The sequence below is a fragment of the Phycodurus eques genome, chromosome 18, assembly GCF_024500275.1.
Source record: "Phycodurus eques isolate BA_2022a chromosome 18, UOR_Pequ_1.1, whole genome shotgun sequence".
Classification (NCBI taxonomy): Eukaryota; Metazoa; Chordata; class Actinopteri; order Syngnathiformes; family Syngnathidae; genus Phycodurus; species Phycodurus eques.
The window spans coordinates 14,568,196-14,580,698 of NC_084542.1; the positions used below are offsets into that span (position 1 = coordinate 14,568,196).

The 12,503-nt window shown below is 42.0% G+C and overlaps 1 protein-coding gene across 1 annotated transcript; it reads right to left on the reverse strand.

Annotated features, from left to right (window-relative positions):
* Positions 1–72: 72 nt before the first annotated feature.
* On the reverse strand, positions 73–10,774 carry fermt1 (FERM domain containing kindlin 1). Its single transcript, XM_061704874.1, has 16 exons — positions 10,110–10,774; positions 8,040–8,194; positions 7,022–7,119; positions 6,475–6,610; positions 6,260–6,397; positions 5,399–5,579; positions 5,212–5,314; positions 4,795–4,902; positions 3,132–3,263; positions 2,934–2,983; positions 2,121–2,245; positions 1,929–2,035; positions 1,089–1,313; positions 895–1,019; positions 666–807; positions 73–528 (listed from the first exon to the last, which is right to left on the reverse strand). Exons 2-16 carry the CDS (start codon positions 8,188–8,190, stop codon positions 355–357), a joined length of 1,995 nt encoding a protein of 664 aa, XP_061560858.1. The 5' UTR covers positions 8,191–8,194; positions 10,110–10,774; the 3' UTR covers positions 73–354.
* Between the last annotated feature and the right edge of the window lie 1,729 nt (positions 10,775–12,503).

Sequence of the window (12,503 nt, forward strand, 5' to 3'; positions counted from 1 at the left end):
CACACGTCTACATTTATATAAAAAGATAACTGTGGAGAGGCAGATAAGGACAACAAGGAAGTCACAAAGAGGTAATAAAGACATAAAAATTGATTCATTGTTACAAAGGTCAAGTCTTACAACGTTTGACAACAAAATTATTTACACAAACAACACCAGGTCTTGGCTTGACTGCCGATCAAAATGCTGAAAAATGTTTACAAAAAGATAAATAATAACCACACAATTCATGACATTGTTGCTCTGTTGAGTTCTTGGATTGTATAACAATAGGACTTTATCCACTGCAGTGAATTACTGTGTTTCGTCAATAAAGAGTATCACTACGTCATTACATGATGACAATGATTTTTCTCATTCTTGGCCTCCGGTCAGTTTGTGAAATAGTTCTTCATCTAGGGTCTCGTTCTGATCTTTGGACCGCGTCGAGAGGAAAATGTAGCCGCCGATGAACTCGTGCACCACCTTGCAGTCGCAGCTCAGGCAGCAGAAAGCGATGGTCACGTTCTGGTCAAACTCAATGGTCACCTGCAACCACACACAAAATAACGCAGGGATTCCCAACGCGGGTACCTTCAGAAATGGCTGAAATGACCCGAAAATAGTCACCTTAAACCAAAATAGCAGACTTCCTGTGTCTTTCCCGGATTTTTGTTATCACCGACCTGTCTTATCTCCCAGTTGACGTTCCACTGCTTCATGTTGGCGAACCTCCACGTGGTGACGGGCAGGCAGGTGGACATGTCCAGACGGATCAGGCGATTGCACGAGATGCCGAGGATCTCGTCCTTCTTGCTGCCCTTGAACCTGATACAACAAAGACACTTTCCTTCATTAATAATGGGTCATGAATGTCATTCCATTTATTTATTTTTTTTTTGCATTACACACTACCTGACGATGTAGTAGTTGATGCCAAACTCCGGGAGCGACTGCCAGGCCTGGATAAACCGCATCTTGGCATCAATGAGGGATAGACACGCTATGTTCTGGTGAGCCTCCAGGATACGTGCTGTGAGCTTGGCACGACAATAACAATCAGTGACAACAAGTGGTGGGAATTAAGTAGTTGGTGTAAAGTGACTAACCTGCTTGGTCTTGTGCTTCTTGGCGTAGCGCGGCGACACGAAACACTCAGCGTTCATCTCCATGGTGTCCAGGTCGGGCGCCGCCTGGCCAGGAGGCGGCGCCAGGCTCTTCATCTGCAAGAAGGACTGGATGCTGCGCACCTCTGACTTGTACGAGCTGTACGCCATGGTCTTGCCCTTGGAGGCCAGGATGCACGCCGCCTTCCACTTGGCGTACTGCGTCTCCTGCGGCACCACAAAATCACTGTTCTTGACACACTTTATATCGTTACAGATTTTTGTTTTGTTTTACCACTTATAGTAGTCTCATCTCCCAAAAATATTTTCACACTGATATGAATGGAAATGGCATTAATCTGTTCCAGCCCCCCCCCAAAAAAAAAATATTTTTGTAATATGTTTTTTAACAATACAAAATAGCAAGTGAAGCAGATTTTTTTTTTCCATATTGATATTTGCCATAACGTGGGATTTTGAGTGTATGCTATAATTGTTTTGTTTTGGTGTGGGGGGGGGGGGGGGGGGGGATAAACGCTTCTGAGGCTAAAACATTAAAACCGCAGGGGGGGGAAAAGGCATTAAAACACTTATTACAAGGAATAAAATACACATACCGTACAGTACTGCTGTGCATTTCTGTATGTTTAAGAGTTTAAAAGATGTTTAAGAGTATAGAAAGTGTTTATGCCAAAGGTTTATAGGAGTGTGGAGAAGAAGAAGAATAGTTTGGGGAGTTTCACACAGCTTAAAAATATGTACTGTACAAATAATAATTGATAAAAATGTGGAAGCCTGAAAGGCTCTTTTTGCGCATGTGCAGTATGCGGCACAGGAGCTTACGTTGTCACAACGGATGTACACCTCGTTCATCCCGTCCGCCACCGGCAGGAGGAGCTTGATGCCGAACTTCTTGTCCGTGACGTTGACGTCGGGGACGATCTCGCAGCCTGAGGAGAACACGGTCACGTTAGTTTAAGATCATGGACTCGAAAGGATGCATAAGGAATGAATCCTTATGAAGTCACACGTTACCTCGCAGGTGAAACTGCTCCATGGGTTCTCCCACAGCGGCCTCTTTGTTCTTGTAGTAGGAGATGGTGGTGTCCTTGAATACAAACCAGTACTCTTTGTAAGGCCGCAGTGTCAGTCTTTTTGGTCTGAGTTCGGAGAAAGTTGTATATACAGTTAACTTCTTTTTACACTTGTACGACCATTAAAAATGAATCTAATCTTTGTTGTTTCAAGCTGTATATATTTTATTTATATCTTCTATTTGCACTTGAATGACAGTGTAAAAAGAGTCCAATCTTTTATATTTTGAGAAGAATTATTTAACAGTGGTTAATATCTTTTCATGTTTGTATAAGTCTTACATCGAATCCTGAAACGTCATTTGCATCATTTTACAGTGGCTAACTTCCATTTACAAGCGTTAAAAATGTCAAGTCGAATCTCAAGAAGTCATTTGAGTAGTTTATCTTTATTGAGTCCAGAGCTTTATGTTTAAAAAAATATATATATACATATACACACACACAATTTTTTACAGTGACTGACTTCTTTTTACACTTGTATGACTGGTCCACTCTCTGATGTTTCACTTTTTTTTTTTTTTTTTTTTTTTTTTACAGTGGTCAACTTGTTTTTACACTTGTATTACTGTTAAAAATGAGTCCAATTATTATTATTTTTTTTTTTTTAAGCTTTTTTCCCCCCTTTGGATAACCATTAACAATGTCGAGAATCCAATCTGGAGAAGTCATGGTGTCATTGATAGTAATCCGTGCAAGCTCGACAGTGACAACAGAGTAAAGACAATAGGAGCGTACCTAGGTGGGATTTTACCTGAAAAGTCGGAGGGAATCTGCCAGCTCTGGAATGTCTGTAATGTCTTCCTGAAGGTTGGAACGAGCAAGTGTCAATTATCCTATATCATGGCCAGGTTGAGACATGCAATCAAAGGAGGCCCACCGGTAAAACCCCCAGTTGTTTTCTACTGTAAGAACCCCAAGAGAGGAAATGACCGTTGTGAAATATGTTTACCAGAATTCTGTCTGAGACGCCGCCTTCAAGCGTCACCTCCAGGTTGGAGAGGGCGGCTTCTACTTCATCGATTTCTTGCTCTTTGGAATGGTCCAGCGGCTCACTGGACATGGTCAGTTTACAGATGTGATACTGCAAAGACAAGACGGAAACTGAAGTCCAGGGAGTACTGAAGGAGTAACTGTGTGTTTTTTAGCAGGTAGGCATGGAAGAGGGCCTTGCTCAGCTTGTCTGTGAAATTCAGGCTTGTAAACCACTGTGATGACAAACATATCCCTATAGATGGCAGCGTCGCATCGCTTTGGATTGGAGATCAGCACAGCTTTTGAGTCGAAGATAAAGATTAGAGGGTGAATTTCAGCTTTTCGCATCGATTACGAGGGACAGAAACACTTCGGAAGACGGACAGGTTTAGTTCACCTTTGAATAGGGTATGCGTATGTATGGTACAAACAGAGTATGCGTCGCGGTAAGGAGTAGAACGAGTGTGTCACAATTGTGAGAAAAAAATTACACGAGAGTTAATTTTAAATAATCATATTTACAAAAGGAAATGCACTAATGACTTGGCCATCTGCCATTTTCAAAAACCAAAAGTGGCCCTCGAGTGCAAAGGTTTGCTCACCCCTGCTCGAGACTATTTATTTGACGCGAATCATTCATTTATTCTTAGACTTGTATGACAGTTAAGGATATCTAAACATTGTCTGTACCGTCAACAAAGTGCATAACCTTGGGGAAAAAAATTGCATTCAATGGACAAATAGAAACATCCACTGACCCATCACTCAGTCTGCATTCAGCTTATTCCTACTTGACCCGCACTGTAAGGCGTGATGGAAACGAGCGAGTAAGCGTGCACAGCTGAGGTTTGATTCCTCTTCTTCTTCTACATGTGTCATCAGTTTTAAGAGGGCTGAGATGGCAGCTTCTTGGAAGATGAGACACTTTATTGTAATTGATCCCCGTGGTGTTGCGCCGGGATGGTTCGCACCGATGCCGTAAAATCTTGAGGACGCGTGAAGGGTTTTAAAGACCAGGAAGTGGATAAAGAAACGTTGCGTTCTGACACCCACTAAAGCGGCAAAAGTTCCAACAGAAAGTGTCAAGACAGGGAGGGTTTCCTAGGTTGACGACGGTCTCAATATGTTTCAAGGTTAGGTACATCGTTAGTTGGCGTACTTAACGTTTTTTTTACTTTTTTCCCCGCTTATTTTACATTCATTCATTTTTTCAGACGAGCATTTACTGTAATTATGACTTCACTACTGCGTTAGCGACTTGTGTACAAATTTGGGTTATCTCGCTGCGGTAAGACCACAACTATTTACTGCCACTGGTTTGTAATTAAATAGTAAAGAAGTTCACGCAGGCCTGTGAATATTCTCATTCATGCCGGTCATTTCTTTCTCAGGGCACTGAATCGATCGCAACTGGACTATTCTGGTTGTCTTAGATGACGAAGTTCACGGAATTTCGACACAGGTGGACTCATTGCTTCTTTATGTCGATGCATGCACTGAATGATCAGTTCATTATTTAGCATTTTATATTGAGCGTTCAGCGTCAATGTTGACTTTGGTTTCGCAAACTAATAACTCTCTGTTTGCAGCCTCGTTGTTAACGAACGGACAGGAAATATGTATCCCGTCGACATATTCACCTGCAGTGACGCAAACATGAGCATCTCCTCCTCGGTGCAGTCGATCTCCTCCAGCAGGACGGACCAGCGAGCCTGCTCGTACAGCTGCGTTATCCTCACGGCGTCGTACTGAAACGCAACAAACATGCCTCCAAATATGAATTGGACAAGACAGTAGGTGTCAAACTCAAGGCCCGCTTGCTTGGTTCAGCCCTCCAGGTCATTTCATGTGCCTGCTTGGCATAATTTTTCCTTGTTCCTTGCATACTTTTTCCTTGTTCAAAATAAATATAATAAAATACAGCAGTAAGAATGTAATAGTTACTGCTGTATTTCATAAATATAGATTTTTGTCTGTTCTACGAACTAACTTAGAACCTGTTTGACGCACTCTTTGAGAAATGAAGCCTAGGGTCTAGCGCAATGCCTTTGGCTTACTTTGGGGTTGAGGTCAAAGAAGACGTTGTACTTAAAGCGCAGCAACAGCTTGTCGTTGTCTTGAACGTCCTGTTCCATGAGGGAGCGCGAAGAGTCCAGCCACCTGTCAATCACGTGTCAAGTGGTTAAGAGTGTGAACGGCGTCAGAGGAAGGATCACGTACAGTCACACTTTGAAGTCTTCTTACCCGGCATTTCGGATGGCTTTGTCCTCCAGGGACAGAGGCTGGTAGAGCTTGGCAAGCTCGGCAGGCGGCAGGTTGGGCTGGGAGTCGGCGAGGGGGTTCTCCCCGAACCACAGGCTGGTGGCCGACACCGGCATCCCGTTCTCGGGGTCGTAGGTGGCCGTCATGGTTTTGTACGTCGTTCCTTGTTTGGGGGAATAGTGGATGTCATCGGATTGGACGGCTTAGGGTTGAGGTTGGGGGGGTTACGGTGTTTGGGTGATCGGGTGAGGCTTAAGGGTTATGGTTATGAGTTGGTGGTTTAGGTTTAGGGTGTTAGGGGTTTAGGGTTGGGATTAGGATGTAGTAGAATTTAGGGGTTACGGTTGGGGTTAGAGTTGGGGTTTTAGGAGGGTACGGTTAGCATGTCGGGGTTATGAATTAAGGGTTAGAGTGTTAGGATAGAGTTTAGGGGTTCAGGAAAGGGTGTTAGGGTTACGGTGAGGGTTTTCATATTAGGGGTTTTGGGGTAGGGGTTAGGCTTTTAGGGTTGGGGTTTTTAGGATTAAAAGTTTTGGGGTTAGGTTTAGGGTGCTACAGAATCCATACTTAGAGTTATGGGGTAAGGGATTTGGGTTAGTGGTTTAAGTTTTAGGTTTAGGTCTTAGGGGGTTGTGGCTTTAGACTTTAAGGGTTAGGGTCTTAAGTATAGGAGAGTTGGATTAGGGGTTACAATTTGGGGTTAGAGTTTAGAGTTTTGGTGTTAAATTTAGGGTAGTATGGTAGAGGGTGCAGGGGTTACTGTTATGGGGTCAGGGTTTAGGGTATAAAATAAGAGGTTTCACATTAGGACGGTAATGTTCAGTGAGTGTATTTTGCCAGCACCTGATCCCCCTGGCCTGCCGCTGACCAAATCAATGTCCCAGATGTCCTCCAGCGGAGAATTCTTGCCTCTTTTTTTCTTCTTCTTGGAGTGATCATCAGGAGGCTGGAGCAGGGACAGTTCCTCAGGCCGCCTGATGTCTGACAAGAAGAAGAACAAGGCCAATTTAGGACAAATCTAATTAAATTTGGCAAAAGGCTCGGGAGGATGCACTCACTGAGGATTTGACAGATCTCCGTCACTGCCTTGAAGACCACGCAGGAGAAGCTGACGGTCATTTTGATGGTTTTCATGTTGGCGAGCTGCAACAGTATGCTTTTGTGTTGGGGGGTGTAGCGCAGGTCTGCATCAGCCTTTGTGCAGAGAAAAAAAAAACATAAAAACCCGATACTGAGCTATAGTAGCATCCTAACACCTGCCAAAACGGAGAAATCCACACCTCAAGAAATGCATCTGTTGAACCATGAGACATGCAAATGAACAACAATGGAAGCTAATGAGGGCCTACTGGAGACACATTTTATCAAAGAGGAGACTGAGGGCAGCAGAAAAAGCGACCAGTGTTTTTTTTTTTTTTTTTTTTAACCATTAAAAAACTTGATCCAGAGTTATTCTCATTGATTTTGCAGCTGAGAAATGTTTTGGCCTTGAATGCTCCTTTGCAGGTATTGAGCGAAACAGAAATGCATTGGGGATTTAAAAAAAAAAAAAAAACGATGGCTACATTTCAAGGATGTCCTTCCTATTTCTCCCCTGTGTCCCACCTGAATTCCGTACTTGTCCAAGGTCCAGTGGGTCTTGAGCAGCCAGCATTTCCTCTGCTCCCACCACAGGGCGTGATCTGACCAGTCCTGGGGAGCCTCTGCACATAAAAACATCACATATGTAACATTTAAAGTCCAGAGATTTGTTTCGAAATGCATTATACACGATTGAAGAGAATTGCTGAAAACATGCACAGACTGAAAACTATGTCGTACTCAATTGTGAAGATATAGCGTTAAACGGTTTGTCCACCATTTCAGTTTTCTTGAGTTTTTGGGCATAGCTAAAATGGTGCCGCGTGATGCACTTGCCCCCCTAGCATGGGTTGCCCCTCCCCAACTTTATAAGAACTTGAGCGCATTCGTTCACATCAGTGGTTATCTGGCGCAATTGCCACGTGCAGTTAGCTAGCTAGCTTTACCCCTAAAATGCAGCTTCACTTCGGATAGTCTGCTGGCTGGGCTGCACTCTCACGGCATGGAAAAGAACCACGACAACCAGGTGGCATATATTCCAGCCACCCGAGGCTTTAAGCGGGTATATTTCCGCAGCGCAAGCATGTACAGTAGGTATGCACAGGGACAAGAAAGATGCTCAACAAAGTAGCATCCATTTTTCCAGGTCATAGTAGAGGTACTATATTTGATTGACAGTTGACATTTGAGTGGGCTGTGGTTTCGGCGGATTCAGCAGACACATATATTGTATTTATTTTCTTCTCATGAAATGTTTCTGGACCCCCAAATTGGCATTCGCCTTGCCCCCCCACATGCTACGCCGCCACTTCCTAACTCTTCAAAGTGCTCCACGTGAGCTCCCCGATGTTGACAAGGCTGTGTATGATCAGATTAGATCCTTGCTGAACTTTGTGCCCCGGGGCAACATGAGCCATTGCGGTTGAGAACAATGGCACTTCAGCGTGGAGCAATGCGGCCCAAATAAAGGCGTGGCCTGGCAAACAGTTGTATAGAGTTCAAGAGCGGCTGGAGCTCAACTGTTCCGTCGTCTGACACTTACTGATTTTCTCCACCAGCTTCAGCATGAGGCCTCCGATGTGCAGGTCGCCTTTCACGCGCAGTTTAAAGCGCATGGACTCGTCACCATCTTTTTGGTCCACGTGCACCTGCAGCTCCCACGACGTCTCCCCATACTCGGCTGCTGTGATCATGGCTCTGTTTATACAGCACAGAAAAAAACATGTAGGAAATAGAATACATATATAAATGATGAATGATGTGTGAAACATCATCAGGAAGGAAATAAAATATGGCTGGATGGAAAATCTAAATTTAATATGGCGCGGTGCAAAAAGTCAAATAAATATAGGTAATGCACAAAAGTGAAATAAAATACGGATGATCGGAGGAAGTGGTAAAGTATGAATGATGCAGAAAAAAAATCATATAAAATAAAATGTGGACGATGGAATAACAAAATGAAAGAAAATATTGTGGCATGGTAAAAATAAGATTTAAACAACCCCAAAAATATAGTTGGGGAAAATAAAAATGTAATCAAATATGGTGGGCTTGACATAGGACAACAATTAAAACAAAATATGCGTGACAACCAAAATGTATATAAATATGAATGATGCCCAAAAAATGAATAATAAATATGTAGAATGGAAAATATAATCTTGTTGTTCTTCTTCTTATTATTATTATTTAAAACGTTTAAAATAGCTTATGTAAACTACAATATGGATGATGAAAATAAAAATAAGAGAAGTAATAAATAATACAATATGGATAATATACAAAAATATCAAATACAGATGACCAAAAAATAAATAAAATAAAACTCACTGTAATGGAAAAATAAAATCAAAATTAAACTAAATTAAATTAGGATATGAACAAAAATATGTTAAACAAATGTGAATGATGGGAAATAAAACAAATACGGAAAATGTAAAAACATTACACATAGTTGCTTATAATTAAATGCCTGTCTGGGGGAATTCCACTCAACTATGTTGTTTTGGTTCTTTGGAAATTTAGGGAAACAACTGGGACAAAAGCCGTAACAGATGTTTCTCAACTTCCTGTGATCACATCCATATCAATTTTGCCGTCAGTTAGTAAACATTACAACAGTGAGGCCACACTGAAGAGAAAACAAATAAACTTTAAGCAAGTAGATTAAAGTTGTAAAAAAAGTTAGCACAAGAAAAAAGTGATTCTGACTGAGAAAAGTCACCGTTAGTATTTTTCTAAGATGATTGCAAAAATAAATAATTACATTTCTTAATGATGTTTTCCTTGTAATCCAGATTTTACTTGATGCAATTCTCAAAATAATTTCATTGCTGTCCCATTACTGTCACTGTAACCTCACTTTTGCAGGGCCTGCAAAGCTCAGCTCAGCTAATATATTTATTAATATCATAAGTGAGCAATGAAAGACATGGGGGCGGGGGGGTCAGGTAATGAAGGGAGACAAAGAGGAGGAGGAGGATCAGGGAGGGTTCAACTGTGGAATGCATGACGAGCAGGGACACGAATGTACTGCACTGGAGAACCAATCTGCTGTTTCGAAGTTAGAGAAATGCTGAAAATGTAATCACCCTCTCACACTCGTCTGTAATTGGGATTCATCGGTCTTGATAAAATGGGGCAAATCAGTAAAATCAATGTCTAGTGGTTTGAATTGTGAGCTTGCATCCCAATTGATCTTAATATTAAAACTGCGCTTCCATTTTATGTTGAAAAACAAAACAAAGTAAAAAGAAAATATAAGGGAAACCATGTTTATTAATATTCTAAATCATAAAGAATGGTGTACCTGTATAAATGTATGCTTAAAAATGTGCAATTGGATATTGCTAAGCTATGATTCATATGGAGAAGTTAACAGTTCAAGACAACTCAGCAGAAGAACAAAACCACTCTGATGCTCACACTAACAACTGTATTTAATAATCTATGCCATTTTAGTGTTGCTGTTACTAAAAAACTGTAAATTAATCATGAAGTTACTTTAGCACAGACTATGAAAACCAAAAACGAGTTACACGCACACACACTATGTCACCTTTTCCTCATTAAAATTCTTCTACTTAACAGAGTTTAAAAGGCTTCTTACCTGGATTTGGGAATTTGTGGCACTTGCGGTGGAGTTCTCGTGAGAAGTGGCGTCAGGAAGCGAGTGGGAACGAGAGCTCGATTCAGACGGAAGCCACGCCCCCTTCCCGCCAGGTGAGTGACATTACGGAAGTGGTCGTATAGTGGTCGCGTTGCTCAACCCCCCCCCAGAGTACGAAAACTGAGGCTTGCGTACACAACAAACACCTTATTTTGGGTTAACAACACACAGCTACCGGTTTTTGTTTTGATAAAATACTTTGGAATTAGCGCGGGTTGGCTTCCTGCCCCCTAAGTAGCGTAAAAGCAGGTTGTAGCATTCAGTTAGCATGTTAGCTCGATTCTGTCCATATTATCATTGTGATTAAAGCCCTAAAAAGATATTGGATGAAAAATGAAGTGAAGATACCATATATCAGGTGTTCTTTCTCTTTTTTCCTTCTCTTTATAGAGCCCCGCATTGTGACAAAAAAAGCAGCCTCAAGCTCCTGTCTACGTGCCCACATCCCTCCCAGTGAGTGAATCAGGATTAGTCACGGCATAGTATCACCAGTTGAACGGAAAACATGGTCACTTTTCCCCAACATTTGGTTTTCAAATAGTTTACTTGGCGCGGTGACTTATTCTTTGTCGGTGTGTGTGAAGCCTCCCACCCGCTGGCTTCTTTTGGTAAAAGCGCGCACTTTATGTACAGTACAACAAAAGGCTTTCTTTCTGGTGGCACCACTAATTTGGTATGTGAAGAAAAAAAAACTCGTTTCATTGGAAATGGCTTTGAAAACCCTTTAAAATGACACCAAAGTTATAGAGATAGCTCGAGTAAAACAAAAACAAAAAAATTACAAACCTTTTTATATTGGCATTTGACACCTTCAGTTAAGGAGGCATTGGTGTCCTTCACCAGCATGACTGACACACTGTGATGATTATTGGTAATATTTTCCTGTTTATCAAGGTCTCCCCCCCCCCCCCCAAATAAACTCCCATATCTCTAAATGTAAATTTTCCTAAACTGGGCCTCTCTTTCAACCCCTCGTTTATAACAGCAGAAATTATGATCGTGTAGCATCCTAATATGGCTTATAGAATAATAAAGTCTCCAGTATGGTTGGAACTCTTCATAATACTCTCAGGAAAATCAGTTATGACTCTCCAGACAGTTGACTAATTATTTACTGAGCAAGAAGAGACAGTTACTTATTAGTCACACAGTAAGAGGAACATGACTAAGATTGCACACGTCCACTTCTCAAGTTTCTACATTAACACGCAGAAAGAATAAACTGGAAAAACAAATTAAAATGACGGAGTTAATGATTTATTTTACATCTGTCGCGTTCAAAACGTTAGCACTGTTGCTGCCACATGATGGCGCCAGTAGATCACGTCAGAGTTGAACCCACGACCACTAGCAGTAGGATTTGAGGACTAATTCTCAGTTTTGTTGTCTTGCACAGGAGCTGACATTTGCCTCCCTAATGTAACTCCACCTTGGTTTTATAGACTGTAGCTAACAAAGCGTATCCAATTAAAGTAAACAATCCCAGGGGGCATTGAGTGTTTATGGAGGGGCAAAGCTTTTACATGTTTTGGCTAACGAAGAACTGGAGGTCCATGTCGAACCTCTGACCTTTAGTGAGCATTTGAGAGCCCTAAAGACATGGATGGTATCGTGGGGGGGGTTTCAAACCGCAGTTTCCAGTACACTCTCGCTGACCACTTGACCATTTTGGACCGCACCCTGCAGATGAGATCATACCAAGGCTTGAGGAAATGTACTTTAAATTTCACGGGAGAGCAAAAAACAAAGAAAACCCAAGATTCAGACACCCCAATGCTGGTGCCGCTGTTGTTACTGTATACTCCACAGTCTCTACTTTGCTGCAACTGCCTGTTTCCTTGCTGCCCTCAGTCTCCTCTCTACTAAAATTTGTCTAAGCCTTACCCTGCCACGTCCTCTGGACGCTGCAGTATTATACTGCAGTATTTCCTCCTGGATACAATTTGTCTCCTGAGCTTATCCTGTTGCTGTATCTTGGCTCTGGATGCGGCCGTTTTATACCCCCGAGTCTTTGTTTTGCTACAGTGGCCCATATTTTTTATTTATTTTTTGCTGTCCTCAGCCTCTTCTTGGATAAAACTCCCAAAATAAATACAGGAGACCCTTGTTTTGGTGCATTTAGTGCGGCAGTGTTTTTTATTTCCTGGTACTACTCAGGTGATAGTATTTTGAAGTATAAAACTGACCATCCCATTATGCTCCACAGTCTCCATTTGGCTGCAGCACCCCTCACCCAAAACAAACATAGCGAATATGTCGTGCCGGGACATGATATCATCCCGGAGGGCTCGTGCGAGAGGAAATGTAAATTCTACGGAGGGGGGGAAAAAAAAC

Bases quoted from the DNA above. Each gene is read 5' to 3' on its own strand.
- fermt1 (XM_061704874.1), bottom strand. From the start codon at position 8,190: ATGATCACAGCAGCCGAGTATGGGGAGACGTCGTGGGAGCTGCAGGTG. The intron at 7,120-8,039 runs GTAAGTGTCAGA...TTTTATGTGCAG, and splicing joins GAAGCTGGTGGAGAAAATCA to AGGCTCCCCAGGACTGGTCA. The intron at 1,314-1,928 runs GTAAGCTCCTGT...GTGGTGCCGCAG, and splicing joins TGTACATCCGTTGTGACAAC to GAGACGCAGTACGCCAAGTG.